This window comes from Mus pahari, chromosome 7 (assembly GCF_900095145.1).
Source record: "Mus pahari chromosome 7, PAHARI_EIJ_v1.1, whole genome shotgun sequence".
NCBI lineage: Eukaryota > Metazoa > Chordata > Mammalia > Rodentia > Muridae > Mus > Mus pahari.
Genome location: NC_034596.1, coordinates 70724620 through 70751766, shown reverse-complemented (window position 1 = coordinate 70751766; position 27147 = coordinate 70724620). Strand labels below are relative to the sequence as shown.

General features: G+C 44.5%; 2 protein-coding genes across 2 annotated transcripts in view; one reads left to right on the top strand and one right to left on the bottom strand.

Annotated features, from left to right (window-relative positions):
- Nucleotides 1-10498: 10498 nt before the first annotated feature.
- Gphb5 (glycoprotein hormone subunit beta 5) lies at nt 10499-15580 on the top strand. Its single transcript, XM_021202556.1, has 3 exons — nt 10499-10606; nt 11493-11697; nt 14298-15580. Exons 2-3 carry the CDS (start codon nt 11494-11496, stop codon nt 14484-14486), a joined length of 393 nt encoding a protein of 130 aa, XP_021058215.1. The 5' UTR covers nt 10499-10606; nt 11493; the 3' UTR covers nt 14487-15580.
- An 8783-nt stretch (nt 15581-24363) lies between these two features.
- Rhoj (ras homolog family member J) overlaps nt 24364-27147 on the bottom strand; it is a 79962-nt gene continuing 77178 nt past the window's right edge. The window contains exon 5 of the mRNA XM_021201875.2: nt 24364-25301. Within this exon, the coding sequence (XP_021057534.1) occupies nt 25155-25301 (147 nt within the window). The 3' untranslated portion in view covers nt 24364-25154. The remainder of the gene's footprint in view (nt 25302-27147) is intronic.

The window sequence follows — 27147 nt, the reverse complement described above, 5'->3', positions numbered from 1 at the left end:
GGGTGGGTAGGGGAGCAGAGGTGGAGGGAGGGGTATAGGAAACTTTCGGGATAGCATTTGAAATGTAAATAAAGAAAAAAAAATTCCTTGACAGTTTCATGGGTGCAGTGAATTTTAGTTGTTTTCACCCCCACTAACTCCTTACCCCTTCCTCTGCTGACATCCTTTTTCTCAAGAAGTCTTCTTCCTAGTTTCAAGTCATCATGGCTAATTCCTTTAACATCTTTGAGCTTCAGTAGGTAAGACACAGCAAGAGGATTTAGACAGAATTAAACTCTCTCGACACCGCCCACCATGATTGCCCCTCATGTAGCTCTGAACCCTTGAATGTGATGTTCTATGAGTTATAGGGTCTCAGACCTTAGCATAAAAAAACAAAACAAAAAACCACAACCCACCAGTACACTAGCATTCATCAATCAATGATTACATACTAACACATTAGCATAAATTCTATTCTATTTCTGGTACTTTGGCAACTAGGTCAGTTACTGGAATTACTCTCTTCTTCTCATTTCATCTCTACAGTGTGGTTACCAGAAACCCCAACATATCCTTGAATTCCTTCTCTGTCAATGTCCCAGCTTCACGGGGTGCAGCTTAAATGGCATCTATCAGCTGAAGCTGGTGGTGGAGCCACCTCTTCCTGATGGTCCAGTCCATTCCCTCACTGTGCCCCATAGGGTCTCCTGCAGCACCCAGTCCCACCCTGCCTGCTGCCCCAACCTCTAGGATTCTTCCCTAGCATGCACTGTCCCAAACTGTGAGGAACCAGAACCTCACCATGCTCTCTGCTGTGTCTTTAGTGACTCATTCAACAGATGGTTTCAGTAATTAATTAGTCACCCAGACAGTGCTGTAATCACTGGGGATATAGCAATGAACAGGAAAAAGACCCTCATTACACATAGTCGCCTTTGCCTGGGGTGAAGTGGCCTCTCCCCTGCGACCTCCCATGGCATTTTATGTTTGTCTTTTTTTAAAAAAAGTTGTGTTTTTATTTATGTGTATTGTATGAGGCTATGTGTATGCATGCACACATATAACACACGTGGGGATGTCCACAGAGGCTAGAAAGGGTTGGATTATATAGTAGTGTCCAGATGACTAGATTCTTAATATAAAAATATCCCAACAAATTAATATGAAAAAGGTCCAGAATGCAGCTGAAAAGCCAGAAAAGGATGTAAGCTATGCAGGAAAAGAGAAGGGAAACTTCACTGGATCTCAAGACTGGAAAGATCTAAATTCATTCATAAAAACACCACTTATTAATCAAATGAGAGGGATCTGGAGTAACAGGTATTCTTCCACACGGACACTCTGAGGGTCAGTGGTGGACAGTGCCAAACTAAGATGCTATTCCACAGTTTGTCCAGTCGGATGGTAATTCCATGTGGCAATTCCAGTTCTTAGAATGGGTTTTTGTTTGTTTGTTTTGTTTTGTTTTGGTACAGAATCTATAAGGGTAAATGATGATTCATGCTCAATGCGTTTTCTTGAAAACTTTATTTAAACAAAGACTTGTCTGTAGGATTGCTTAATAACTGTAATCTAGCCATTCCCTGTGCATTTCTTGCATTTCCCATACTATCTAACCTGGGAAGGGGACTCGAGAGTCTTGTAAGCTTTGTGGGTTTCCTGAGTCTATAAAGTTTCTCATGAGTTTCATGAATCTGGCAACTTCCTTGGTCTCTCCAGAAGGGAGTGTTTCAATTCCGAGGAACGACTGCACATCACCAGGTTCCCAGCTTTATTCATAATTACACCGTATGTACTTACTGTAACTATAACACTCAGGGAGGCGCTCAACAAAACATGGAAGGAAGAGAAGGAAAGAGAAAGGGAGAAAGTGCCTGGCACACAGTAGGTGCTTGATTCATACCTATGAATTGAGGAAGGGGGGAGAACCTGTCACTCAGTAAGTGCTTGATTCATACATGTGAGTTGAGGAAGGGAGAAAGTGCCTGGCACATAGTAGGCTCTTGATTCGTACCTATGAAGTGATATAATGAGTGCTGTGCAGAGAAGTCGGGCTCTCCTCTTCCCTTCTCCACACATAGGCACATCTGTGAAGACAATGGGGTCAAGAGCAGGAGTCCTTTCTGAATATAGTCGATATCTACCAAATAGAGTTCTATTGCATCCAAGTGTAGCTAACAACAATCTTGCCATTGTCTGTGAGACTCCTTGTGGAATTACCCTTCTGGCTTGGGGACCCAAAAGCCTTGTGGACCTGTTCCAAGGAGAATACAGGATGCACTTGCAATAAAGAAAGCTTCTTTGTGACTCATTAAATTCATCTTTTTTCCTCTTGGTTAGACATGTGCCTGCTGTGCCCTGCAGAACCACGATATCCAGAAGTGGCGGAGCCAGGCGGAAATAAAAACAATTCAGCCCCTAAATGACGTGCCCCTTAATTCAAAATAAATCTGTGGCAGCCGACAGACACTTCTTTCAGATGGTTCTGAGAAAGGCTTGGCTTGTCCTAGCAAAGTTAGACACAGGCTTCATTATTTTTAGTCTTGTTAAAAGAAGTCACCATAGCAACGGCACCATCATCTAGGACAAATGTTATCTCTTTGAGTCAATAACACCAAGAGCTGTCCCACAAATATCTAGTGTTGTCAGAAGAAGAATTGACTTTCCAATAAAATTAATTTCTTCTGAAAGTCTCTCCTATTCATCTTCATTTGTGAGCCCAGAAGTTTCCTTCCTCGCAAATAAGAGATAGGAAAAGCAATCTCCAACTTTGTAAGGGCCGAGACTACCCTGACTCGTATCTGTTTGCAGAAAGTGATTGATTCTATTAGTCCCTGAAAACATGTAATTTCATTTGTGGCTTTTAAATCACCCTCGGGAGGCATGGCAGTAATTACTCTGACCCTCGGGCAGAGAATGTGCATTCTGAGAGAGCAGAGGGAGCCACAGTGAAGCCGGGATGCTCCTGACCTCTTAGGATGTCTGCCTAAGTGACAGAGCAGTCAGCTTAGTCCCTGTGGGGTAATATGAACCAGAATGTGGTGGCTGGCCTAGGCAGCTTGACTGGTCACATAAACTCACAGTATACTGACTTTCCAGCTATGCTAAACTGGACCTTAAGGGTTAAATGGAATCTTCAACCTTATCTGCTTCTTGGACTGAAAAAGCATATTAATTATGGTGTCAGATCAAAGCACCAATGATAACCAGAGGAGAAAGTTGAGCCCCCCAGGAGTCTGGTTCTGAATGCTGCTAAGACCTCACAGCCCTCTCCCCCAGGTCTACCTCTTCTAATCTACGATTTTTTTGCACTCACCCTGTGACAGTTAATATCTTTGAAATTGGGATATGCCTAATATTTCTAGGCATGGTGCAGTATTTAGTGGCTGTTTTTTTTTTTCTCCTGAGGCAGGGTTTCTCTGTATAGCCCTGGCTGTCCTGAAACTCACTTTGTAGACCAGGCTGGCCTCGAACTCAGAAATCCGCCTGTCTCTGCTTCCTGAGTGCTGGGATTAAAGGCGTGTGCCACCACGCCCGGCATTAGTGGCTGTTTTTAATTTGGGGGATGGGGTACATGATGCATCTCCCAGGAAGAAAAGGATGACATTCTTTACCTACACACCAAGGAGCAGGTGCCCTGAAAAGCAATGTGGAAACATACTTTGATCAAATCTTTGAAAGAAGATGTATTTATTCTATTTTTTATGTGTAAGTGTGTCTGTGTGTTTGTCTGTATATATTCACATCTTTGTCTCAAGCCAGAAGAGGTCAGAAGAAGGTGTTGAATCCACAGATAGATAAGCTTCTAAAGAAAGAGGGGCATGATGATTGTGTTCTGGAACCATAAGATTAAGGACTACATCTCGTGATGGCTTTCTCAGTGACAGTGTTGAGATGACAAAGCACCCAGAGCTGGACACAAGTGGTGCACATGCACAGGTGTCTTCTGGGTTTCTCCTCTTGATATAAAATAAGGATTCAAGCTTGAAGTCTCTACTTTGGAGCCTTATGTAATCATCTCCCAAAGGCCTCCCTCCTTTCCTTCCCCCCTTCTTTCAAAACAATAAACCGAGAAGGTCATGATAGTCTAAGCCCATAATCTCACAGATGACATGACAGAGGTCTCAAGAGGAGTTGCAGGCATCTAAAAATATTGTTTTTATTTTAGTGTAGGCATGTTTTGCTTATATATACATTTGAGTGCTATGTGCATGCCTGGTGCCCAAGGAAGCCAGAAGAGAGCACTGGGTCATCTGGAACTAGAGTTAACAGGTGATTGTGAATCTCCATGTAGGTGCCAGAAACCAAATCTCGGTCCTCTGCAAGAAGAGCAAGTGCTCTTAACCACCAAGCCAATTCTCCAGCCTACTTAATTATTTGCTTTTTCAACACCGCATACCTGGCTCCCTCTATGAACTTGGCAATACAATGAATTTAGTGAATGACCCAGATGAGATCCTTGCCTTCATAGATGTTATAAGTAGCAATACAAAACAAAACAAAAAACAAAAACAAACAAACATACAAAGAAGGCAGCTCTGTTGGAGGCAGGGTGCCTGTCTCAAGCACACGGTTGCCTCGTGAACAAGCTGGACTCACCAGTGGGTGAGCTTCGTCCCTTTACCTCCTCTTTCTGCTTTGAAGGTGTTAGCTTACGGAACAGGCTCTAGGAGCTCCCAGATATTTTCTTTCAAACCACGGGGAGCACTTGGAGTTCTGGGGTTTTCAGAGAGATACATCTGGAGCCACCAACATCTGCTTCTGAAAATAGAAAGGCAACGCAGCCGAACAACCATGGCAGAGGTTTCCATCACCCCGCAGGTTGAAACCTCCTCAAGAAGACAACCATTTGCATCTCCCCCGTTACTAAGGAGGTGAAATATCTCATCATACACTCCCTGGCTGTTTGGGTTTCCTTGCCTTGTGAGGTCATGGTCTTCATTTTGTTTTTCTTTTTTGTGACGTCTTCATTTTGCACAGGAAGAACCAGGCTTTGATCTGCCCTTCATGGGTGTAGAAGGCATTTTTGTAAAGCCGGGGAGACCCCCAAGACTGTGAGGAGCCAAGATGCTCAGGCATGTTGGACACCCACACAGGGTCATCGTACATCAAAATGCCATCAAAGCACTGCCCCAAAACAGAGACACATGTGACAGTGTGCTGAGAACACATCTCACGATCGCCCTCACTTCTTTTAAAGAGTTGATTAAAATTTTTTAGAGTATTTCTCCATGAGTACCGTATTCACACCATTTCGATCCTCCCTCTTCTCCTCCAAATTCCTCCCATATTCCCCTCCCTCAAATTCACAGACTCTTTCCCTTTAATTATTTACTGTTACACGTATGCACACGTGGACATAACCTATGAGCCTGTTTACCGTTACTCCAATGTACATGTGTTTATGGCTAACCCTCTGGGACTAGACAACCTATCAGGAAGCTCACCCCTGGAGAAAATGGACATTTCCCCCTCTTTTGGCAGCTATTGATTTCCTGTAGCTCTTTATCTAGCGGTATGGCCTTGTGAGGTTTCCTATAATGTGCTGGCACGTCCCCTAGTCATTATGCAGATCTCGTTTAGGCAGTCATATTGTTGCGATTTCATGGGTACAACTTTCCTGTCATGTCTAGAAGACACAATCTCGCAGCAGGCATCCTGGTTCTCTGGTCTTACAATCTTTCTGCCCTTCTCCCCACAATTTTCCCTGAACCTTAGTTAGGTTCAGGCATTATATTGTAGATGTACCAGCTGGGATTGGTACACCACAGTCCTTTATTCTTAGCATTTTTGACTAGTTGTTGATCTCTGGAGTAACTTCTATCTTCCGCGAAAAGAAGCTTCTTTGTTAAGATCTACACTTATCTGTGGGCATAAAGACAAGTATTTAGAATATGATTAGGAAATATGTTGGCTTAAGAAAACTGTACTAACTAGTAGGTTCTCCTCTAGGGTCTATGATCTCCACAGCCATGGGTAGTTGGCTAGGTTAGAGTCCCAGGTATGAATTCCCTCCTATTGAGAAGGCCTTAAGTCCACTTAGACAGCTGTTGAGTATCCCCCAAGACCAAAGTGTTGTTGTGGAACCATTAGGGACATCTTGTGGGGCTGGTCATTGTCGTGGTTTGAAAGCTTTGTGTCTGGGTAGGACGACTGATTTTTTTTTTTTTCTTCCTCTGAAGTACCTTCTGATACTGTGAGCTCTGCTACAGTTTTCTTTATGTGTTCATCATTTGACTGGCATCTGCTACTTTCATGTCTACGCTGTTGTGAATAGCACCACAGTAAGCGTGTGCATGCGGAGATGGCCGTCGTATGGTGACTTAGACTTCATTGGTGTATACTCAAGAGTGGGATGGTTGGATCATATGGGAGATTTGCTTTTTAGTTTAGATTTTTAGTAGAATCTTCCTCCTGCTCTCCATAGTGGCTGGACTAATCTGTATTCTCGACACCATGTAAGTATCCCCTTTCCCAACACTAATTTATTTGTTTAAAGATTTATCTATTTTATGTATGTGAGTACACTGTAGCTGTCTTTCAGACACACCAGAAAAGGGCATCAGATCCCATTACAGATGGGTGTGAGCCACCATGTGGTTGCTGGGAATTGAACTCAGGACTTCAGGAAGAGCAGTCAGTGCTCTTAACCACTGAGCCATCTCTCCAGCCCTCATTAATATTTATTGGGTTTTTTTGTTTGTTTGTTTGTTTGTTCCGTTTTTTTTCCTGGTGTTGGCCATGCTGCCAGTGGTAAGATAGAATCACAGTGTAGTTTTGATTTGTATTTTCCCAGTGCCTAAAGATATTGATGATTGCTATTATTATTTTTTTTAATTGGCCATTTGTGAAGTGTCTATTCAGATCACCCACCCTCTTATTAATGAGTTTCTTTGTTCTTCTGTCATTTTTTGAGTTCTTTGTACGTTCTGGATGCTAGTCCTCTGTCAGATAGATGCTGGAGAAGGCTCTCTTCCACCCTGTAGGTGGCCCACTTGTTCTGCCAATCATGTTCTTTGCTGTGAAGAAAAAAAAAAACTTTTTAATCTTTGCAATTTCTTTTGCTGTTCTTGTTTTTAATTTCTTGAGCTGAATCCTCTTAAAAAGTCATCACTCACTCCAATGTCTTGATGTTTCCCTTGGATTTTTGTAGTCTGAAAGTTGCTTGCCTTCCATTAACACTTTAGTGGAATAATTTGATTATTAATTTAATTAATAATCCAGTTTGTTTAATTTTTGTACAGGGTGGGAGCTAGGAATCTGGTCTCAGTGTTCCATCCACATGTGGATATCAGACTTTCCCACTACTGTTTGCTAGCTGGTCATCTTTTCTCCACCTTATGGTTTCAGCATTTTGATTGGCAGCTGGCTGAAGATGAGTGAGTTTACTTCTATATCCTCTATTCCATTAGTCCATGCACTTGCTTTCATGCCTACCCTAGGATGATTTTCTTTTTTTTTAAAAAAAACTATGACTCTCTAGGGCAGTGATTCTTTCTCTCTCTCTCTCTCTCTCTCTCTCTCTCTCTCTCTCTCTCTCTCTCTCTCTCTTTCTTTTTTTCGAGACAGGGTTTCTCTGTGTAGCCCTGGCTGTCCTGGAACTCACCCTGTAGACCAGGCTGGCCTCGAACTTAGAAATCCACCTGCCTCTGCCTCCCGAGTGCTGGGATTAAAGGCGTGTGCCACCACGCCTGGCTAGGGCAGTGATTCTCAACCTCCCTAATGCTATGACCCTTTAAAACAGTTCCTCATATTGTGGTGACCCCCCCAACTGTAAAATTATTTTTATTGCTACCTCATAACTGTTATTTTGTTAATGTTATGAATTGTAATGTAAATATTTTTGGAAATAGGTTTGTCAGAGGGGTTGTGACCCACAGATTGAGAACCATTGCTCTAGGGGATTTTTGAAACGCACCTTTGAGATACCTTTAGTATTTTCGTTTTGGTCAGGACTGCTCTGAGTACTTCCAAAGGTCCCAGGTCTAACCACCATAGTTGGATTAAGTTTCTGCCCTCCTGCTTTGTCTGGCCTCAGAGGGAGAGGATGTACCTTGAAGACTCAGGGTTCAAAGCTGCCTTTGCAGTCACATTCCCAACCTCTGACTCTGTCCCTCCAGAGAGACAAGAGGCACGGCAGAATGTAAGGATGACAAAACATGGCACCCAACTACCATCCCTCATTTTATGCCCCCTCTAAGTAGACTGCTAGTAGTCACCGTAACATGGCAGGCCATGCAGACACTCCTGTTGGCTACAGTTGTTTAGAGGGTTTAGAGAAACCCATTTGCCAACTCTTGTCTTGTTAAAGGCTATGGAAGTAGGTAGTTAAAAAGTGACCGAGCCTCCATTTCTTTCAAAAGAAAAGGAGACAATGAGAATTCTTTACAGTATGGTGGAAGAGCTGAGGAAAATGTATGCTGGGGTCCAACAGATTCCGGCTACCATGTGGAAACACCCTTGGTAACTGCAGAGGTCATCATTGGACTGTCAACGATGAACATACAAGGTACTGTACCAGAGCATGCTGTACTCCAGGTAGCTGGGGACTGAGGGAGGGGGGCTCTTGGCTTCCCTTGGCTGGCTGGCTGTATTTTGTGAGATCACAGGCCAGTATGGATGTGCCAAGTCTAAAGGGCCTGCATGGGAAGACTGCTCAGGACAACAGGTCCTACTTGCTGTCTATCCCTTGGCCCAACAATATAGGAAGATCAAAGTCAGGTGAACTATCTGTACCCACAGTGTCCTGGGCTCTGGTTCTTCTGTGGGCAGGCTGAAGGACTGAAGAAAGTCCTCTGCCCATGCCTGGTCCCATCATCTATAAAACAACCTGATTACACAGATAGGCGATATATTGATGGGTTCACTGATTGTTGTTATGTGTTCTGGAAGAGAATACCTTTAACAAAGGCTGTGTTTATTTAAACAAAGGGGCCACCCACCCATCTCCAAAATTTTAACCCAGAATTGTTCCTGTCTAAAGGAAATACAGGGACAAAGAGTGGAACAGAGACTGAAGGAAAAGCCATCCAGAGACTGCCCCACCTGGAGTTCCATCCCACATGCAGACACCAAACCCAGACACTATTGCGGATGCCAAGAAGTGCTTGCTGACAGGAGCCTGATATAGCTGTCTCCTGAGAGGCTCTGCCAGATCCTGACCAATACAGATGTGGATGCTTGCAGCCAACCATCGGACTGAGCACAGGGACCCTAATGGAGGAGTTAAGGGAAGGACTGAAGGAGCTGAAGGGGCCTTATCTGGCATCAATGGGAGGGGAGGCCCTTTGTCCTGTGAAGGCTTGATGTCCCAGTGTAGAGGAATGCTAGGGCAGTGAGGCAGGAGTGGGTGGGTGGGTATGGCAGCACCTTCATAGAAGCAGAGTAAGGGGGAATAGGATAGAAGCTTTGCAGAGGGGAAACCAGGAAAGGGAATAACATTTGAAATGTAACTAAATAAAATGTCCAATTAAAAAAGAAAAGAAAAATAATCTTTCTGTGTAGAAAATGGACATGCTTTAATTTCTTTATTTTGTGTCACCGGTCATTTAATATGCATCTCGAACCTCTCTGGGTATGTCGTGATTTGCTGTGAAATGTAAACTCCAGAGGGCACAGATGTCTGCTTCATTTACTTTTTAGAACACCCAGAAGAAGGGCCACAGACAAGTAGTGTTCTAATCTGTTTCCATGCTGTTACTGTAGAATTGAATATAAACTATGCCCCTGTCAGGAGAGGGACTGTGTTGCTCTAGGTTCAGCAGGACCAGAAGTAGAAGACATTTTCATGAAAGCAACATTGAATGTCCTTCGATGCCGTACATATAGATAACTATTGGTTTACTTTAATTTTAAAAGCATAATACTACCTGACTTTCTAGAACAAAAACCTGACTCGTAAAAAAAAAAAAAAAATCCCTAAAAGTATATAGAAAAAAATTTAAAGTCGTCTTTAATTCCCATGTATGAAGCTAATTATTTCCAATATCTCTGTATTTGCCTGTGTGATTCATTTAAAGATTTTATTAATGTTACTAGTCAAATGATTTTTAAGACTTTCAGTCTTTTTTTTTTTTTTTTTTTGTCTGTCAGTAGGTATGTCATGTTGTTTCCAAGTAAGAATTATTGTCTTGCTGTTTTTCAGGGTTGTAAGTATAAGGAAAAGACTTGCCAGAAGTTGCCAGTGGCTTACTGTCTCAAAGGCAGGCCATGGTTACTATGAGGGAAACTCTGATCCATTTGTCCCTGGGCGCTTCTTCTCAAGAGCCAGGTGAACTACCTCTGACTGTCTCCCCGGGATTATGTCACCCCACCACGGCAACTTTCTGTTTCATTCGGTGATGTCAAGAAACAAAACACCACCCTGAAGTGAATCAGTTTTGGAAAAATAGAGACTGGCTTCACACTCCGCGGCTTTGATGTGCTCAGTAGTTCCTGTAAGGATCTGCCTCTCTTCTGTTTTGATTGACAAGACCTTCCCTATATATTTGAATAACCAGGCAGCCTGATGACAGAAGGGAGAGAGACACTTACCCCGAGCGAGCTTTCTCCACTCATTGCAACTTTTGAAAGCCTGGGGTACAAGTGTCAGCTCTCCAAGAAGAGTTGACCCCAGCAAGATCAGGTAAGTGTCTCTCCATCATTCCTTTCCTTCCTCCTGAGCAGAAGCCCATGGCGTCTGTCCGTATGACAACATCCCATACCAGTAGGAACTGAGGGAGCAGCTTTGGAAATGTAGCTCTTCTTGAGTGGCACTGACTTGGGACATTATACACACATGATGTCCATGTATGTTCTGTGCAGGCGACAAGCATGAAGGGTCCACTGTGTGCTACTAACCAGAAAGGACCCAGAACAGACCGCATAGGAGGGTTGGGATGATCTTCCCATTGTTTGCTTTCAAACTGAGCCACAGCTTGAGATTTTGCATAACACAGGGCAGAGGTAGTCTATGGGGAGTAGAAAACATTTTATGAGTGGCTACTACACCAGGCACCGGGTTTTATAATGTCTCCTGTATGGTAGGGTTGGGTTAGCCACGGCACACCCAGGTCACGCCATTATTAGTACTTATCTGCCTCTCCCATTCATTCCCCACTCATGACACTGAAAGCACACATGTGTGCTAAGCTCTAACGTGACACATGCATACCCTGGACCTGGTGAAAAGGTGTGTGTGTCTGTGTGCTATTTTAGGCTCTACATTTCTTTCAGTGTGCCTCTTATTTTTCATCGGGATAAATTCCTTTTATGTATAAATCAGCTCCAGGAATTCACCAAGGAAAAGCCTGAGACTGCTTTGAGGGTAGGGTATCTAAAGAGAACTATTGACTATCTACTGGAGCTAGTTAGGGAGCTGTTGTTGCAGTTGGACAATTCCTTGGCTCATTTTTTTTCCCCTGTAGTGCTAAGAGCAAGGCCTCTTTGAGAGGGGCCACCACAGTGTGGGTGGCACCATCGTGAGCAGTTGGGTATGTTCAACTTTGTTTCCTTTTCCTCCCTGGGAATAGCATGAAGTTGGTATACCTTGTCCTTGGTGCCATGGCCCTCCTTCTTCTGGGTGGCCCTGACTCTGTCCTCAGCAGCTCCAGTGGGAACCTGCACACTTTTGTGGGCTGCGCTGTGAGGGAATTCACTTTCATGGCCAAGAAGCCGGGCTGCAGGGGACTTCGGATCACCACAGATGCCTGCTGGGGCCGCTGTGAGACTTGGGAGGTGAGTCGTCCAATGGGGCTTGGGTGGCAGTGTCTTTGGGGACAGGGCCTTGATTTCAAGCCCACAGTTTCACGATGGAGGGGAAGCTGGCATATCTACCCTGCCCTCTGGGCTTTAAAAGCTGCTCACACAATTATTTGGCTTCTTCCATATGGACTGAAACCCATGATGATGCTTCCTTCCAGAGGGCTGTTGAGGTTGATAATGTAATTTTCATGGTTCTGTTTGGGAGCCATCCCTAGGAGGTTGGGTGCTACTATTTACCCATTGTAGAGATCACAGGGAAGGAGTCGAGAGGGAATGGCTTAGAACTCAGAAGAGAGGCAGTGCAAAGTTGGAAATGAATTCTTGGTCCAATCCTGTGACCACATCTCCTTCCTGTATTTTCTCAGCTGTGAGGAAGTCAGGCAGTTACTCAGAAGAACCCGGAAGCTGCATGCTGAGAGAGACCTAGTCCCAGGCTCTGCCACGACTCTTTTCCCTTTGTCCCAGTCCAGTGTGAGATCCGGTCTGTCCCTTTATACTCAGTTCTGTCTGGCCTTTCATTTAGAGTGGGTGTACACATCTCAAAGCTGGCTTAACTAGAAAGTGTTCGTGGTGTCCGGCTGAGCTGACTCTTGTAGAAAATGGTGACGTCTCATGACCTGGGCTTCAAAGAAGGCAGATTTAGCAAAATTAAAGCCAAAATAAAACCAACCAACCAACCAACCAACCAATCAACTCAAAACCCCATTAACCTCCTTCCACCTCAGACCTCACCAAAAAAAAAAAAAAAAAAAAAAAAAAGTTAGGGAACTCAGATAAATTAGAATTTCAGATCAATAACACATTTTTTTTTTGGCCTAAGCCCACCCCAAATATTGCATGAGACAGATTTAAAAAATAAAAAAAATGAAATACAAAGTTAATTGAGTACCCAATTTTTCTAGAATCCCAGAATCCTGAGAGTCAGAAGACAGAATGGAGAGAGAACTGAGCTCCCCCTCCCCGTCCTTGTAGAAGGACAGGTCTCTATTTTTATAATATTGAAGCACGGATTTCATCTTGAGCTGGCTTGCCTGTCATCTATAGGTGTACACACGCACACATGTGTATGTGTGTGTGCCTATATGTACTTATGCATGTATATATGTATATCTCTTCATTCTATGTACCTGTGTACATTATCTACATATGTGTATGCCTGTGCACGTGTCTAAGCACGTACCTATGTATAGATGTATATATATCACCTATCTGATTTCTCTACTTAACATTATTATTATTTTTTTTGGCTCAGAACAAAGGGACTGTTCTCTGAAAGATTATTGTTATTAATTCATTACTACATCCTTCTACTTGTGCTCATAAGAGCCACTGACTACATGTATTGAACCCTGACCTTTTGCCAGGGCTTGTGCACTGACTGCACACATCTAGCTCCATGACAATGTGGTTTTTTTTTTTTTTATAGAAGAGGGAACAAGGGCTTGGAAGAGTTAAGAGCTTTCCCTGGGGTTCCAGCAGCAGTAGAGCAGGCAGGCACAGTGGGGCTTACTGCAGACTCTGGGTCTCTCTCTGTACTTTCTCTCACAGAATCATCTTTGAAGTCAAGGTTTATAAAAGACAAAGGGAGGAAGTGAACTATCCCTCCAGTCATTAGAGCAGAATATTCAGTAAGCTCCCTGGTTCTGCTGTCTTTTGTAGATTCAACTGCAAGTAGTTATTGCAGACGTCCTGGGTACCAGGCTGGCTGGGTACTGGAGAACAGTGGCTGACCTAATGGAGCTTGGTCTCCACATTAGGAGCAATGTCACACAAAAAAGTAAGATACAGGAGGTGGCATGTGGAACGGACACATGCAAACACAGCAAACCAACCCCTAAACCAAAACCAAACAAGAAGGGACAAGGGAGCGCCAGGGCTTGGAAGTGGGTTGAAGCGATTTAAAATAGCATCAGAAAATGCTGCTCTGGATAGGGTGAGATTTGAACAGAATCCTAAGAGCTTGGTGATAGAGGTGTGTGTGTGTGTGTGTGTGTGTGTGTGTGTGTGTGTGTACGTATACACGTGCATGTGTGTTGTGTTCTGGGCAGAGGGAACAGCAGATACAAAGACTCCCAGCTCCTGTTCTGAAGCAGCACAGAGACCACGGTGACTGGAGGCTGGAGATCGTGTTGGCGAGGCCAGGCCCATAGACGACATGTCAGAAGTAAGAGTACCAGCAGAAGATGCAGGGACTTGAGAAGAATCCTAGTGTCTGTGATGTTTTACCCTGAGGGAGATGGAAAATTACTGTGGCTTTGAGCAGAGGGGAGCCATGTCTGACTTTTATTTTTAAAAGGCTCACTCGTGTTGTAAACATTCTGTAGGGGTAATGGTGGGAGAAGGGAGACCAGCTATTCATTTACTAAATATTTACCAAGTGCATCCTGTGTTCTGTGGGCTTTCGTGGGAGCTCAGGATACGATAATGAGCAAAGCAACTTCCTGCTTTTGGGAGTGTATTCGTAGTGGGAGGAGTCAATACGTAAGTAACCAGCCAGTGATGACTGGCACCAAGAACAGGAAGCGGATGCTGTATTCTAATGTTTTTCCTGTTTTTTTTACCCATGGGGATAGAAACCCATCCTGGAGCCTCCCTACATTGAAGCCTATCATCGAGTGTGTACCTACAACGAGACTAGACAGGTGACAGTGAAGCTGCCTAACTGTGCCCCTGGAGTCGATCCTTTCTACACCTACCCGATGGCTGTCCGATGTGACTGCGGGGCGTGTTCCACTGCCACCACTGAGTGTGAGACCATCTGAAGCCAGCGGCGTCACAGCTGCTGGCCCGAAGCTCACACCTCCACTGGCCCCAGGAATATATCTGCTTTATCCCCTGCATTCAATCTGGGCCAGCCCAAGTTACCGGTCTTCTTCTACGTAGCTTAGGCACAAGGTTCAGGTGCAGCACCCTTACACTGAAGACGTAAAGCAATAGTGACCCTTCCCCAGAATAATCTCTCTGGTTCATACGACTACAAATTTGGTTTTCTTCGCTTGACTTTTGGGACGTGAACTGTATACGGCAACCCTCTCTCGGGTTCTGTTGCTACTGTGCCTTTATTTGAAGGAGTTGGATATCATTAAGCGGTGGAAAGCCTTTAAATCCCCACATCCTGGCACTGAGCTCGGACTGGGTTTATGATGAAAGGGCGAAGGATGATCAAAACCAAAGCTCTTTCTTCCTGGCTCACAAGGACGCCCATCCGAGGGTGTTCTTACAGAGAGCACCCCATTTCCCTTTGAACCAAGTGATTACCTAAACAAGAGGCAAGGGCAGCCCAGACTGTCAGGAAAAGGGAGTTTTGATGTGGCTGATTCATCTCCCAAGCAAAATTCTCTAAGTTCCCTCAAAACCCTTATGGAAGTGTCTGCTTGCCAATTACAACAACAACAACAACAACAACAACGACAACAACAACCACCCTCACAAAGTACAATTAGGAGCTATCTTTTAGGTTTAAAAACACCAGAGACTAAATTTCCCATTTGAGTGATCCCCCACAGCCACAGTGAGGTGACCAGTTACAGATGCCCTTCCCTGTTTAGTGTATTTTAAATCTAAGTGGCATTTTATTAGACTCAGAATCCGGAGGGTTTGCCGTAGTAAGATGGCCCTGCCTGCCCGGGGGAGGGGGGTGCTCGCCTGGTGCTGGGTTGCTTTCTCTGAAGTCTTACAGTAGCTGATTCTGTGACCTTCTTTTTTAACTCCAATTTTATGCAAACATTTTTTTAGTTTTGGCATCTGGGGCGGGGAGGGGGGTTGAGTTTAATCTTTGTGCTTTTTTATATGTCAGGAGCACCTATACGATGTCAAGAAAGTGTGGTCCCTGTCATGGGGATTCATACAAACTTTCAGAAAAGTTCTTTTTCGTTTGCTTGGTGTGATAACAATAAAGGAAGGCACTTGGAGCTTTGAGGTTCTTTTGATTGAAGCATTAATTTGGGATTCATATTTAGCAAGGGACACAGATGACTCATGGCAGCATGAGTCCCAGGGGGTCCTGTCATCTGTAGCCACTGTCAGTCAGGTCCACGCTGGGAGGCCTGAGCGCTCCTTGAAGCAGGAATTAGTGAGTCCATGAAGATCTACAGAGTGAAGGCTGAGACTGTGGTCAAGCCCTGGTGTGCTGAGGTTAATGTCTGAGGACAAAGGACTTGAGCAGAAGTCACTCCAACCCGTAGTGGCAGATGTGTTCGTAGGAGAGGAAGTTGCCGCACCCAAAGGTGTTGAGAAGCTGTTGTCTCTGCTAGGAATGGGTGCTGATCACAGATGGCTCTGGGGTCCCTTCCATTTCCAGGACCTTCCTCTGGGTTTTTCTGGGGGACCAGTCTTCTTTGCCACAGTTTCAGGAAGGATGGATACAACATGACAAACAACTCTGTCAGGAAATAAGTGACACATTTGACCAGAGTAAACTGAACCAACAAGGAGGGGTGACTCGCTGGTGCTTTAGAAGTAGTGGTCAACCTTAGGGTACTGTGATGGAAAGGGTGTAATCATCAAATCCCAAGGGAAGCTGGGAGAGGAGCAAGTGCCCCGCAGGGGCTGTGGATTTTAGTAGGACTCGGCAGCTCTTTGCCCAACAGACATGGGAAGAGTGGGGACTATTCCAACCTACTTGAATCAAACAGGAATCATGGGAAAACAGAGACTGAGGGGACCCAGTCCTCCATTTATGGTCCTCCATAAATGGTGGTCTAGCTTCTAGGAAGCAGGGTGAAAGAGGGTAAAGAACGGATCTAAGGGTAATGGGAAAGGGCGTATGACTATGTTTGGGGAGTTTCAACTATAGTGGGGCAGGCAGTCATGATGGTTGTCAGGACAATATGCAAGCTGCAGTCGTAGGATGACTCATGTTTCCCTGATGGGAACTTCTATGAGATACACACAGAAAGATTTGTGCTCACTAATACCTTATCTCATACCTAATGTTTGAGAGATATGAAGGAAGGAGAGTGGTAGCTCTGAGGTCTGTGGCGTTAGTTAATTATAAAGTATGGATGAAGGCCTTTGGGCACGGTGTGAAAGTTGCATTTGAAGAGGCAAAGCTGAAAACCAGGTCTATGACGTAACTAGGAGAGCGGGTCAGTCACTTAAAAGGCTGGCTCTGCCACCATGGCGAGTCTTCTATTCTTACTCACAGTCCTAATAAGAAGGGCAGAGACGGAGACACCTAGAATGGGAACAATCAGCTGAATGCTCTTGAGGGTCTCCTGCAGGGGGGGATGCTGGCTCCTCCTTGCCAGAGGAGAACAGATTCCGATAGCCAGGAGGCCTCATGGAGGCCCCAAGGAGGGTGTTATTTTGTTACACTGCCTTCTCAACTAGTGTCTGTTATTCTTATATTTTAATGCTCCTGCCTCTGCCTCCTAAGGGCTGAGTTTTTTGATATATGCCTTTGCACCCATTTTTGTGATGCTGGATATTGAACCCAGGGCTTTGTGCCAACTAGGTTAGTACTTTACCGAACGAGCTGCAGCACCAGTTCCCACAAACACATAGAGTCTAGACCAGTGGTTTCTCAACCTGTGGGGTCATGAACCTTTATGAGGGCTAATGAAACTTTTACATGGGTTGCCTAAGACAATTAGAAAATACAGATATTTACATAATGATTCATAACAGTAGTGACATTACAGTTATGAAGTAGCAATAAAAATAATTTTATGGATTTGGGGGTCACCACAACATGAGAAACTGCATTAAAGCGTCCCAGCATTAGGAACATTGAGGACCTCTGTTCTAGATGATAATTAGGGCAAAGACTTTCTCTGGTGGGGGGAATGAAGGTCTGTACTGAAGGAGCTACTGGATAATTCAAACCAGAGGGATGGGTAGAAGGTGCCTGGCAGTGGGTGTGGACTGGGAAGAGGGGTATGAATACACACACATGGAGGAGAAGTCAGGGTGTGGCGTTAGGATGACCCCTGCAAGCTTGGAGGGAATCATGGTTTCTATCAATGAAGGGAAGAAACTTTAACCATCCTGGCAGAGTCCTGAGGCCCCCAAAACAAGCCTGTGAAGGACAGGGTTATTCCATAGGACAGAGGACCTACCAGCTGTCTGTGTTCCCCTGAGAGGTTTAGAAGACACCTTCTTTATCCAAGAAACAAGGGCTGCCTCAGTGAAGGGCACACCCACCATAGAGAAGTTCACGCTGACTGTCCTCTTAGCCTAGGGGATGCTGTTATGGAATTGGGCTTCTAGATGTCAGTAGAGGTGACAGGGCTCTTCAGGGACCAGATGGTGACATATCAGAGGCAGGGAGGACATTACTCCCATGGCAGACAGCAGAACGACAACGATGACTAGAGGCCTGTGACCTGCAGAGTGTGTGGTACCGCCCAATAGACGGTGGAGAATCTAGCCCTTGGGATTAAAAGCTGCGGTAAATATATATTAGAGTCAGGAAAGTTACCAAGGAAAAGGAGGAAAATATGTTAGGATTTGTAACAGTGTCTTTCCCCTCTCTCCATTCCACAGCCTTCTTTTCCATAAATACTTATTTAAACTCTAATTTTGTACAACACACTGTTTTGGAAATGAAGATGCAAATATTGTTATTATGTATACAACTTCACATTTATGAATTCTCATGTGTGTTTGCTCACACGTGAACACACAACACAACTGTGTGGTGAGAATGCCAGAGGTCAGCCTCTGACGTCATGTCTCTGGAGCTGTTGACCTTGTTCCTTGAGAGGCCCCTCTCTGAACCCGCAGCCCCAGAGAGATCCGGGGACTTTCTTGTCTCTATCTCTCCAGGGCTGGGATTACAAAAGGGCTACCAAGTCTTCATTGTGTGTTGTTTGTTTGAATGTTTCATTAATTAGTTTACTTTATATCCTGATCACAGCTCCCTCCCCCCTCCTAGTTCCATCTCCCACTCCCCTCCATTTCCCCTTTCTCTTCTCCTTAGAGAAGGGACCCCCCCCCCACCTTGGGTACTGTATTAGTCAGGGTTTCTATTCCTGCACAAACATCATGACCAAGAAGCAAGTTGGGGAGGAAAGGGTTTATTCCGCTTACATTTCCATACTGCTGTAGATCACCCAAGGATGCAGGACTGGAACTCAAACAGGTCAAAAAGCAGGAGCTGATGCAGAGGCCATGGCAGGATGTTCTTTACTGGCTTGCCTATCCTGGCTTGCTCAGTCCACTCTCTTATAGANCCCAAGACTACCAGCCCAGAGATGGCACCACCCACAAGGGAACCCCCCCCCCCCTTGATCACTAATTGAGAAAATGCCTTACAGCTGGATCTCATGGAGGCATTTCCCCAACTGAAGCTCCTTTCTCTGTGATAACTCCAGCTGTGTCAAGTTGACACAAAGCTATCCAGTACAGGTACCAACACACCCTAGCACATAAAGTCTAAGCATAGCCTCTCCTGTTGAGGCCCAACAAGGCTGCCCAGCCAGTTGTAAATGTGGGTTCTGGGGATTGAACTCAGGTCTTCATGATGGCAAACACCTTACTGACTGAACCAACTCCTCTGTTTTACTTCATTACTCTATGTCAACCACACTACTAAGTATTATTAGTGTCGTTTTACTAATGCTGTTTTATGGATGATGAAGCCCAAAAGCGAACACAGGCCGCATCAATTGCCCATGCTGATCCAGCTAATAAGCCACACATGCGTGGCATCTCTGACCCAGATCAACCATGTTCTACCAAGGCATGATGCCTTTGGGGAAAGTCTCCCTCAAGTCATTCTTGCTTGGAGCAAACTGAGCTGATGTATGTTAGACTGGTCATTAGCATCTTCTATCTTTCCAGGAGGTTGGCCTGTCCTGTGGAGACTGTTTACCCGATTTCCTGTGTAACCTCAGGAAGGGGATGGTTTCTGAAGTAAGATCATATATTACAAGAGAAGTGTCGGAGGGAGAAATGAACGCCACAGCAGAAGATAAAGGAAACCATAGGTGAAGATCATGGCTTCGCATTGGTTACCTAGGTGATGTGAAAATGGATGCTGGGGATGGTGGTCCAGGGCCTCCCAGGCCAGCTCTCCACAAATGGTTGCTCGGCAACTGCTTATTCTGAAGCACAGAATAATGGAAGGTAAGGAGAAGGGAGAGCTCTTTCTCTAGAGCATCTTTGATTGGAGAACATAAGCCCCCTCCCTTCCCTTCCACACTCTCTGTCCTTGAGATAGACTCTCATGCAGCCCAGGATGGCCTCCCTGTGTAGTGTGAATGATGATTTTGAACTCAGGAAGACTAAAAGTTTGAGGCTAGCTTGGGCTATGTGGTGAGACCTTACCTAAAAAACCATAAATAAACAAAGAAAAGAAATGAAATAATATGCTCCAATCTTTCTTGGTTCTCTACTGGAGAATTTCAAGCAAACTATTAAAAATAACATTTTAATCTACTCTTTAACAAATTATTCAACTTATTGATTTCTAAAATATTTACATTACCCTTACTTTTTATTTATGCATGGGTACACACGTACATACGTGTGTATGTGCTTCAGTGCTATGGAGTGTGTTGTGTATGTGTGTAAGTCATCTGGTGTCATGGAGTATGTGTGTAAATCAGAAGATAACTCAACAGTGTCAGTCTTCTCTGTCTACTGAAGGTAGCCGAACTGCGCCACACCTAAAAGATGGCGCTGACTTCTTGTGTATGAGTCAGCAAGGCGAGGCTGTTTACCACCCAAAAGGTACCAGTGCGCATGTACTATGTCACAGCCCACTCTCGGGGCATGCAAATTGAGCACCAAAGCTGAAGCTAATCAGGTACTGACACGAGCTCCCTAAGCGTATATAAGCAGCACCTTTTCCTCCTTCAGGGTCCTCTCCATCACGTTAAGAAAGCTGTACAATAAACGCTTTCCTGCAGAAGAATCCTGTTGTCGGTAGTCGTTCTTGCTGGCGAGGTGGTGTGCCTGACAGTCTACCTTGTGGGCCCTAGGGATTGAATTTAAGCCATCAGGTTTTGTGGCTACCTGCTGAGCCACCTCCCTGACCCTGTTGAGATTTTCTCATAATGGAATAGCTATTGGAACACACATCTGCTCCTCATCCTGATGGATCCTCAGGTATTTCTGCTACAATCATCTTCCTTCGGTTTTATGGATAGAATAAACTGGAGTGGTGTGTTGGGCAGCCAGGAGGGCTCCATGGCTGGTTTCTGTGATCTTGAAGTGTCTACTGGGGGCGCTAAAGCTCTTTGGGCAGGTGACATCTAGCAAGGGGCTAGGGAAGGAATGAGAGAACAAGGGAGCAGAGGCTCTGCGCCTTAACTGGCAATGTAAGGCCGACACTTCCCCAGTGTGGAGGATTTAGAGGGTTAGCCCAGGCCCCTTCTAAGTCTTCATCATCAGAGATAAAGCAAGTCTTCCCTGAACTTGCTGGCTTAGTGCTTGATCCTAAGCACTTCTCCACTATGGAAGAGAAGTAGGCATGAAGTCCATCGCAAGCCAAGTAGCTATTTTCAATTGATATCTGCTGGGAGAGGAAAACTCTGTCCTGATTTAACAGGAAGATTGATAGTCTTAGGTGAATGTGATCATTATCTTTTAGTGATGTTGAAGATTGGATTACAACCAAGGAATAAAAAAGTAGAGCCACAAATACAAATTACAACCATCTGAGAGAACATGTAGCCCCTGAAAGCACTGTGTGCCCACAGAGTAAAGTATATTGGCATGCTCCAATCTTTAAGAAATCCTTGTAGAACCAAGCACTTGAAGTAGGGTTTACCTCTGTTGATGGACACGGTCTCCCCACCGGAAGACCGTGTGTGCTCCTTTGGCTTTGCTGTCTGCTGTTTGGAGACGTGAGCCATCAATGGCAGGAGACACAAACTTCCCACCTTCCATTGCCTTTTGTAATATAGCCATTGCAATTAAAATATGTAATGGTGGTTTGGGGTTAGGGGACTTAAGACATCCGGTATTAAAAAACACGTTGGGGATATTTTAGGAGGATATTTTTTGCTCAGCTTGTAGGACCTGCCTGAAAAAGCTCAAGAAACCAAAATGAAGCTTCTCCCCTTGGACACATTAACGGCTCTAAATGAGGGAGAAGGTCCAATAGACACTGCCTGCAAACTTCAGCATTACGAGATCAGAGCCAGGTTCAGAGCAGAGCCACGGGGCTAATGTTCCACGGATGCGATCTGTCAGTTTTAAGGGTGTAAGCTTCAAACAAGGGGAGTAGAGGCAAGTAGGCTTAGACCAGAGATTTCTCCTCCGGCCTTTGGTTATCACCACAGAACCATTTTTATGTAAGTGAAAACAGGCTTGCAGAAAGCCTGGACTGCGATTTTATTTTACTGTCCCAGAAACGAGACTAGAACTCACCAAGCAAGGGGCCAGGGAGCTAGCTTAGTTGGTAAAGTGCCTGTTGTGCAAGCCTAAGGACCCTAGTTCAGATCCCCAGTACCCGTGTAGAAAGGTACATTGTGCTCCTGTGCTCCCATTGCTGGCAGGCACACCCAGTCCATCAGATGGTTCTATAAATCTATGTGGGGAACGATTGATATGGGAGGGACGAGCTCAGTGTGAGTGGTATCATTCCTGGGCTGGTGGTTCTGGGATGGGTAAGAAAACAGGCTGAGCAAGCCATGGAGAAGAAGCCAGTAAGAAGCATCCCTCCGCTCCGCAGTTCCTGCTACAGTTCTAGACTCCAGGTTCTGCTTGAGCAGCTGCCCTGGCCTCCCTTGATGACAGACTGCAAACTGTAAGTCATATACGTCCTTTCCTTTCTCCAAACTGCTTTTGGCCAGTGTTTTATCAAAGCAACAGAGAAACAAACTAGGACACTTATAAATACCAGAATGACTTCCAGAATAGAATATTTTAGATTGAGCAGATTTTTTTCAAGCGAGATGCTGCTTTCCTGCCTGATTCCAAAATACGATGTTCTTTTACTGCAGCTGGTAGCACACGACGAAAAGAAAACCTACTGAATGTCCCTCATTCAACTGTCAAATGAGCGCTTTAAATATTGACCTAAGGAGTACCTTCAAGAAAGCATCTGAGAGACCATCTACACTGATGGCTTCTTCATCCTTCAGCTCTGTGTTTGGATATAAAGGCCGATGATGAACCTGGGTGTCTGACAGACTAATTTGTTCTCGTGTTTCATGTGAGTCTGAATCACTTGGGGTCTTATTAAAATTCAAGTTCTGGTTCAGTTGGTCTGGATTGGGCCCCAAGATGCTGCAGTCGTTAGTCACTCTTGGGGCAGAAAGACAATTTTGTGAAACAAATCAGGACCCACTACAGAGATCTCATTGGTCCATTATGGGGATGGTGGCACGGGGAGCGAGTTGCCTCCTGACTGCATACATTTGACCAGTTCTCCTTGGTGGAGCCAACGTACGCTCTCAGTTTTTCCTCCAGAACAACGAGAAGTGAGGATCAGCCCCCTAGTATGATGTACCCATGCCATACTGTAGAAAACTGGCTCATAGCACTAACATTGTTACAGGACCAGGTACCCATCACTGTGTGTGAAGGATGAATGGTAGTCTACAGCATTATGGCTCATGTGTCTTTGATGTCCATGCATGAAGGCAGACAGGCTGTTCTTGTTTATCTAAATGTCAACCTTTAGCTTACAGATCTCCAGGTTTTTTTTTTTTTTTTGAGAGAGAGAGAGTGTGTATGTGCGCATATATGTATGTGCATGTATGTATATGTGTGCTTCAGAAAATTTTCAGCCATTATATGGGAGAGAAGAAAAACAGTACTAACATGTTGAAGAAGCAAAAATATATTTCAGAAATTCTAAACAACAGACAAACAACCAAAGCCCCCAAAGACTGAAGGGGTGTCATTAAGGACTTAAGAAGACCCATACCATACAATTTTCTTCTGTGGTTCTTCTAAGAGCAGAAAATACTAGAAAGATCGAGATTTTTTTTCCCCAAGGAGGGAGCTTCAATCTAGAAAAAGTGAAATAATTTTTTCTTGCTAAGATATGATTTACTGATGTAATAAAGTTAAAAACAAAAGATAAATCAGCTTCCTTGGGTAATTCCAGGGCGTTTGTAAGCAAATGAGGCTAACCCGGGCCCATCACAGCCTCTAATTAAGACACGGAGAGTCCCTGGCTGTTTGCAACAGTCCTGTCAGGTGCAGGAGCCTTCCCCAGCAGCAGTTCCTGCTCAGGGCCAAGCATCTTCTCCCAAATGCCCATGGAGAACGGGCCTCACCACGTAAGCCCTTCCACCATGGACATTTGGGAGAAGGTGTTAAGGAAAGAAAGAGAGGGGCAATGATGCCATACTGGCTGAGACCAGAAACTGTCCTTAACGGAACCTTACATGGAGCCCAGCTGAGTAGCACTCTCACCTACAGCAAGTAGAAAAGTTGAGGCACTTCGACCCTGAAGGATTCTGGAACTCTTTTTTTTTTTTCTGTCTGGTGTCCATAAATCACCTTTCTTTTCTTTTCTTTTCTTTTTTCTTTTTCTTTTTCTTTGGTCAGGCTATGACTGGGGAACACATGGATCTGGGCACAGGAGAAAATGTGAACAGAAAGAGGCAGAAGACATTGTATGAGCAGGGTGGGTCAGGCCCCCCACTCTGCTTGGTTGCAAAGATGGCTTTGCCATATTATTGTCCTGGCCATTTTGAATGAGAAGTAGAACACTGTTTCTTTCAAGACAGTCCATTTTTTGGTTTGAATAACAGTAGGGTTTTGCAAGAGCAGACCCCCCTATCTCCTGAAGCATTTGTAGGATTATCTTTGGCCAAACTTGGGGAGCTATAATAATTCACAGGATGTTATCTTTTAAAAAGTTTAAAAACATTATAGGTCTGTAAGTTTATAAAAGTTGTACTTTTTTTTTTTTTTTGTAATTAGGCATTCAGAGGTACATGACAGCTCTAAGAACGTTGGCAGAGGCCCACTGTCAGTTGGTGTGAACACAATCCAGCTTGTCTTTCAATTATTTTGACGTGAATTTGTAAGGCTCAAATGATCAGACATCGGGAAACTGCGGTAGAAATGAGCGTTAAGGTGCTTGGGTAAAAGAACGAATGGACTCAGAAGAAAAAAAAAAGTTGGCGTTGCATTCCCAATTTTGGTGAAGACATGAACTAAGGCCACCAGTACAGGACAGAGTGCTTGGTTTTCCCGTCATGACTTCCTGTTGGTCCATAATCGTGGGAGAGAAGATATGAAATACTGGATGAATTGTCACTTGGCTGCCAACACCTCACCAGCATACGGTCTTCATGTGACTCTGCATTCTCCATGCACAGTGTGCATGGTCTGGCTGGCATAGGGCTGTGGCCATGGCTTACAGGATGCTGAGCTGGGAAGCTGGCAGGGCAGGGGGGCAGGCGTTGGGATGCAGGGATTCCTTTCTGGTTATGCCCTCCTTTTTGGCTAGAGTTGGGTCATAGAGACTGGCTGCTCTCCATACCCTTGCATGGCGGGGAGATGGGTCTCAGGCAACTTCAGATAATTGCACAGCAGCCGTGACACCCTGAGCAGCCTTTCTTTTTTTTCTTGGGGTGGAAAATGGTGAGGATGGCTTCATCAAACACCGCTTTGAGACCCTTTTGGGTCAGGGCTGAACATTCCAAGTAGCACTGAGCTCCAATCTTAAACACAAAGAGAGAGAGAGAGAGAGAGAAAGTCGTGAGTGCCAACCCTCTGACTTGCCAGGTTCCCATGTCTGCTTGTTCTACAGTCTGTTTCCAGTGTCCTTCCATTTCTATATGGGATGTGGCAGTGACATTCAAGTCAAGAGGCGCTTCTGTGTGGGATAAGGCAGTGTCACTGCACCTAAAGAGCAGCTAAGAAGCAGGCATCATAAATTATTCTTGATTGGCACGTATCTCTTGGCAATACGATACCATTTGTTATTATTGTTCAATATCAATAAACTTTGAAAAACAAATTTTAAATTAAAACAATAAAACACGAAGAAATAAAACTCATAGAAGACATTCATTGATAGAGACACCTTCCTTCTCTGTATATTTTTTTTTATGCTGAAGTCATATATGTATTTTGTACAGGTTAGTGTTCTATTTGAATTATAACAATTGCTAATTGTTAAAATAAGTCATTATTGCTATTGATGATGATGAAAAAGCATATGTGTGTGGGCATTTTTGCCTGCATGATATATCTGCATACTGTGTGCATTCAGTGCCAATAGAGGCCAGAAGAGGACATTAGATCAGAGCTGGAGTTACAGAGAGTTGTATGTTATGTGGGTACTGGGAATCGAACCTAGATTCTATGGGAGAACAACCAGTGCTTCTTCCTGCTAAGCCATCTCTCCAACTCTTTGAAGATGAAAAAAAAAAAAAGATTTCATACTATGGGTTACATGAGAATTAGAAAATCCCATAGGAAATGTAGAAATCCAGGCCAGAGGAAACTGTTGATTCTCTTTAAGAAAATCACTTGGCTGTCAGTTTTGGTAAAGGAGGAGACCTGAGTGTTCTTGTCTCACAAGCTCACATTAGCTCGATGTGCTGAGGGCCTCTGAATATGAAGGACATCTGGAGAAACACCCCTCCCCCTTTTCCATTTTCCATTTTGCAACTAACTTTGAAAATAGCAGATCAAATGCAGAAGAAAAAGGTTGGCTGGGTATTGGCCCTAGGAACTCTGGCGGATGCCCGGCTGGAGACAGGGAGGCAGGAGCTTGAGGGTATTACAAATGGGAGTTTGTGGGTGGCACACAGGGATTCTGGGGGACCAGGAGAAAGCAGCTGTGACTGGTGTCCCCACTAGAATGGATGATTTCCTCAGCTTCAAAAAATTCACGCTGGACTCATTTTCCTACTTTTCTATACAGCCAGAGATTTAGAGTTCAACTTAATGTATACAATTGAAAGAAGCATTCTGTGGGTCAGTCGGGATACAGATGTCGGATGCTTTTGTCACCAGGAAGCTTGTATAATGTGGAATGAAGAAAAACCTTGTGGATTAGCTTAGACAAGAAAGGACGCAGCCCAGGCAAGGGAAAATGAGCGTTCAACCAGAAGGAGAGAGAATTGCTTTTAAAATCTTTGTCTCTTGAGGTGTATGTGTGAGTGTGTGTGTGTATGTGAAGGTGTATGTGTGAGTGTGTGTGTGTGTATGTGAATGTGTGTATGTGTGTGTGAGACAGTTATGTTTGCACGTGTGTGTATGTATGTATGTATGTGTGTGTGTGTGTTAGAGTGTATGAGAGAAAGTGTGTGACTGTATTTGTGAGTATATGTATGTGAACATGTGTATGTGTGTGTGAGTGTGTGGATGTGTGGATGTGTGTGTTAGAGAATGTGTTAATGTGTGTGAGAATGTGTGTATGTGAATGTGTATATATATATCTGTGTGAGGGTGTGAGTGTATATGTGTGTGTCAGAATGTGTGTCTGTGTGCCTATATGAGAGAGTGTGTGTATGCATGTGTGCAAGTGGCGTGTGTGTGTGTGTGTGTGTGTGTGTG

Coding starts and splice junctions, on each gene's coding strand:
- Gphb5 (XM_021202556.1), top strand. CDS start 11,494: ATGAAGTTGGTATACCTTGTCCTTGGTGCCATGGCCCTCCTTCTTCTG. Junction 11,698..14,297: donor GCCGCTGTGAGACTTGGGAG/GTGAGTCGTCCA, acceptor CCATGGGGATAG/AAACCCATCCTGGAGCCTCC.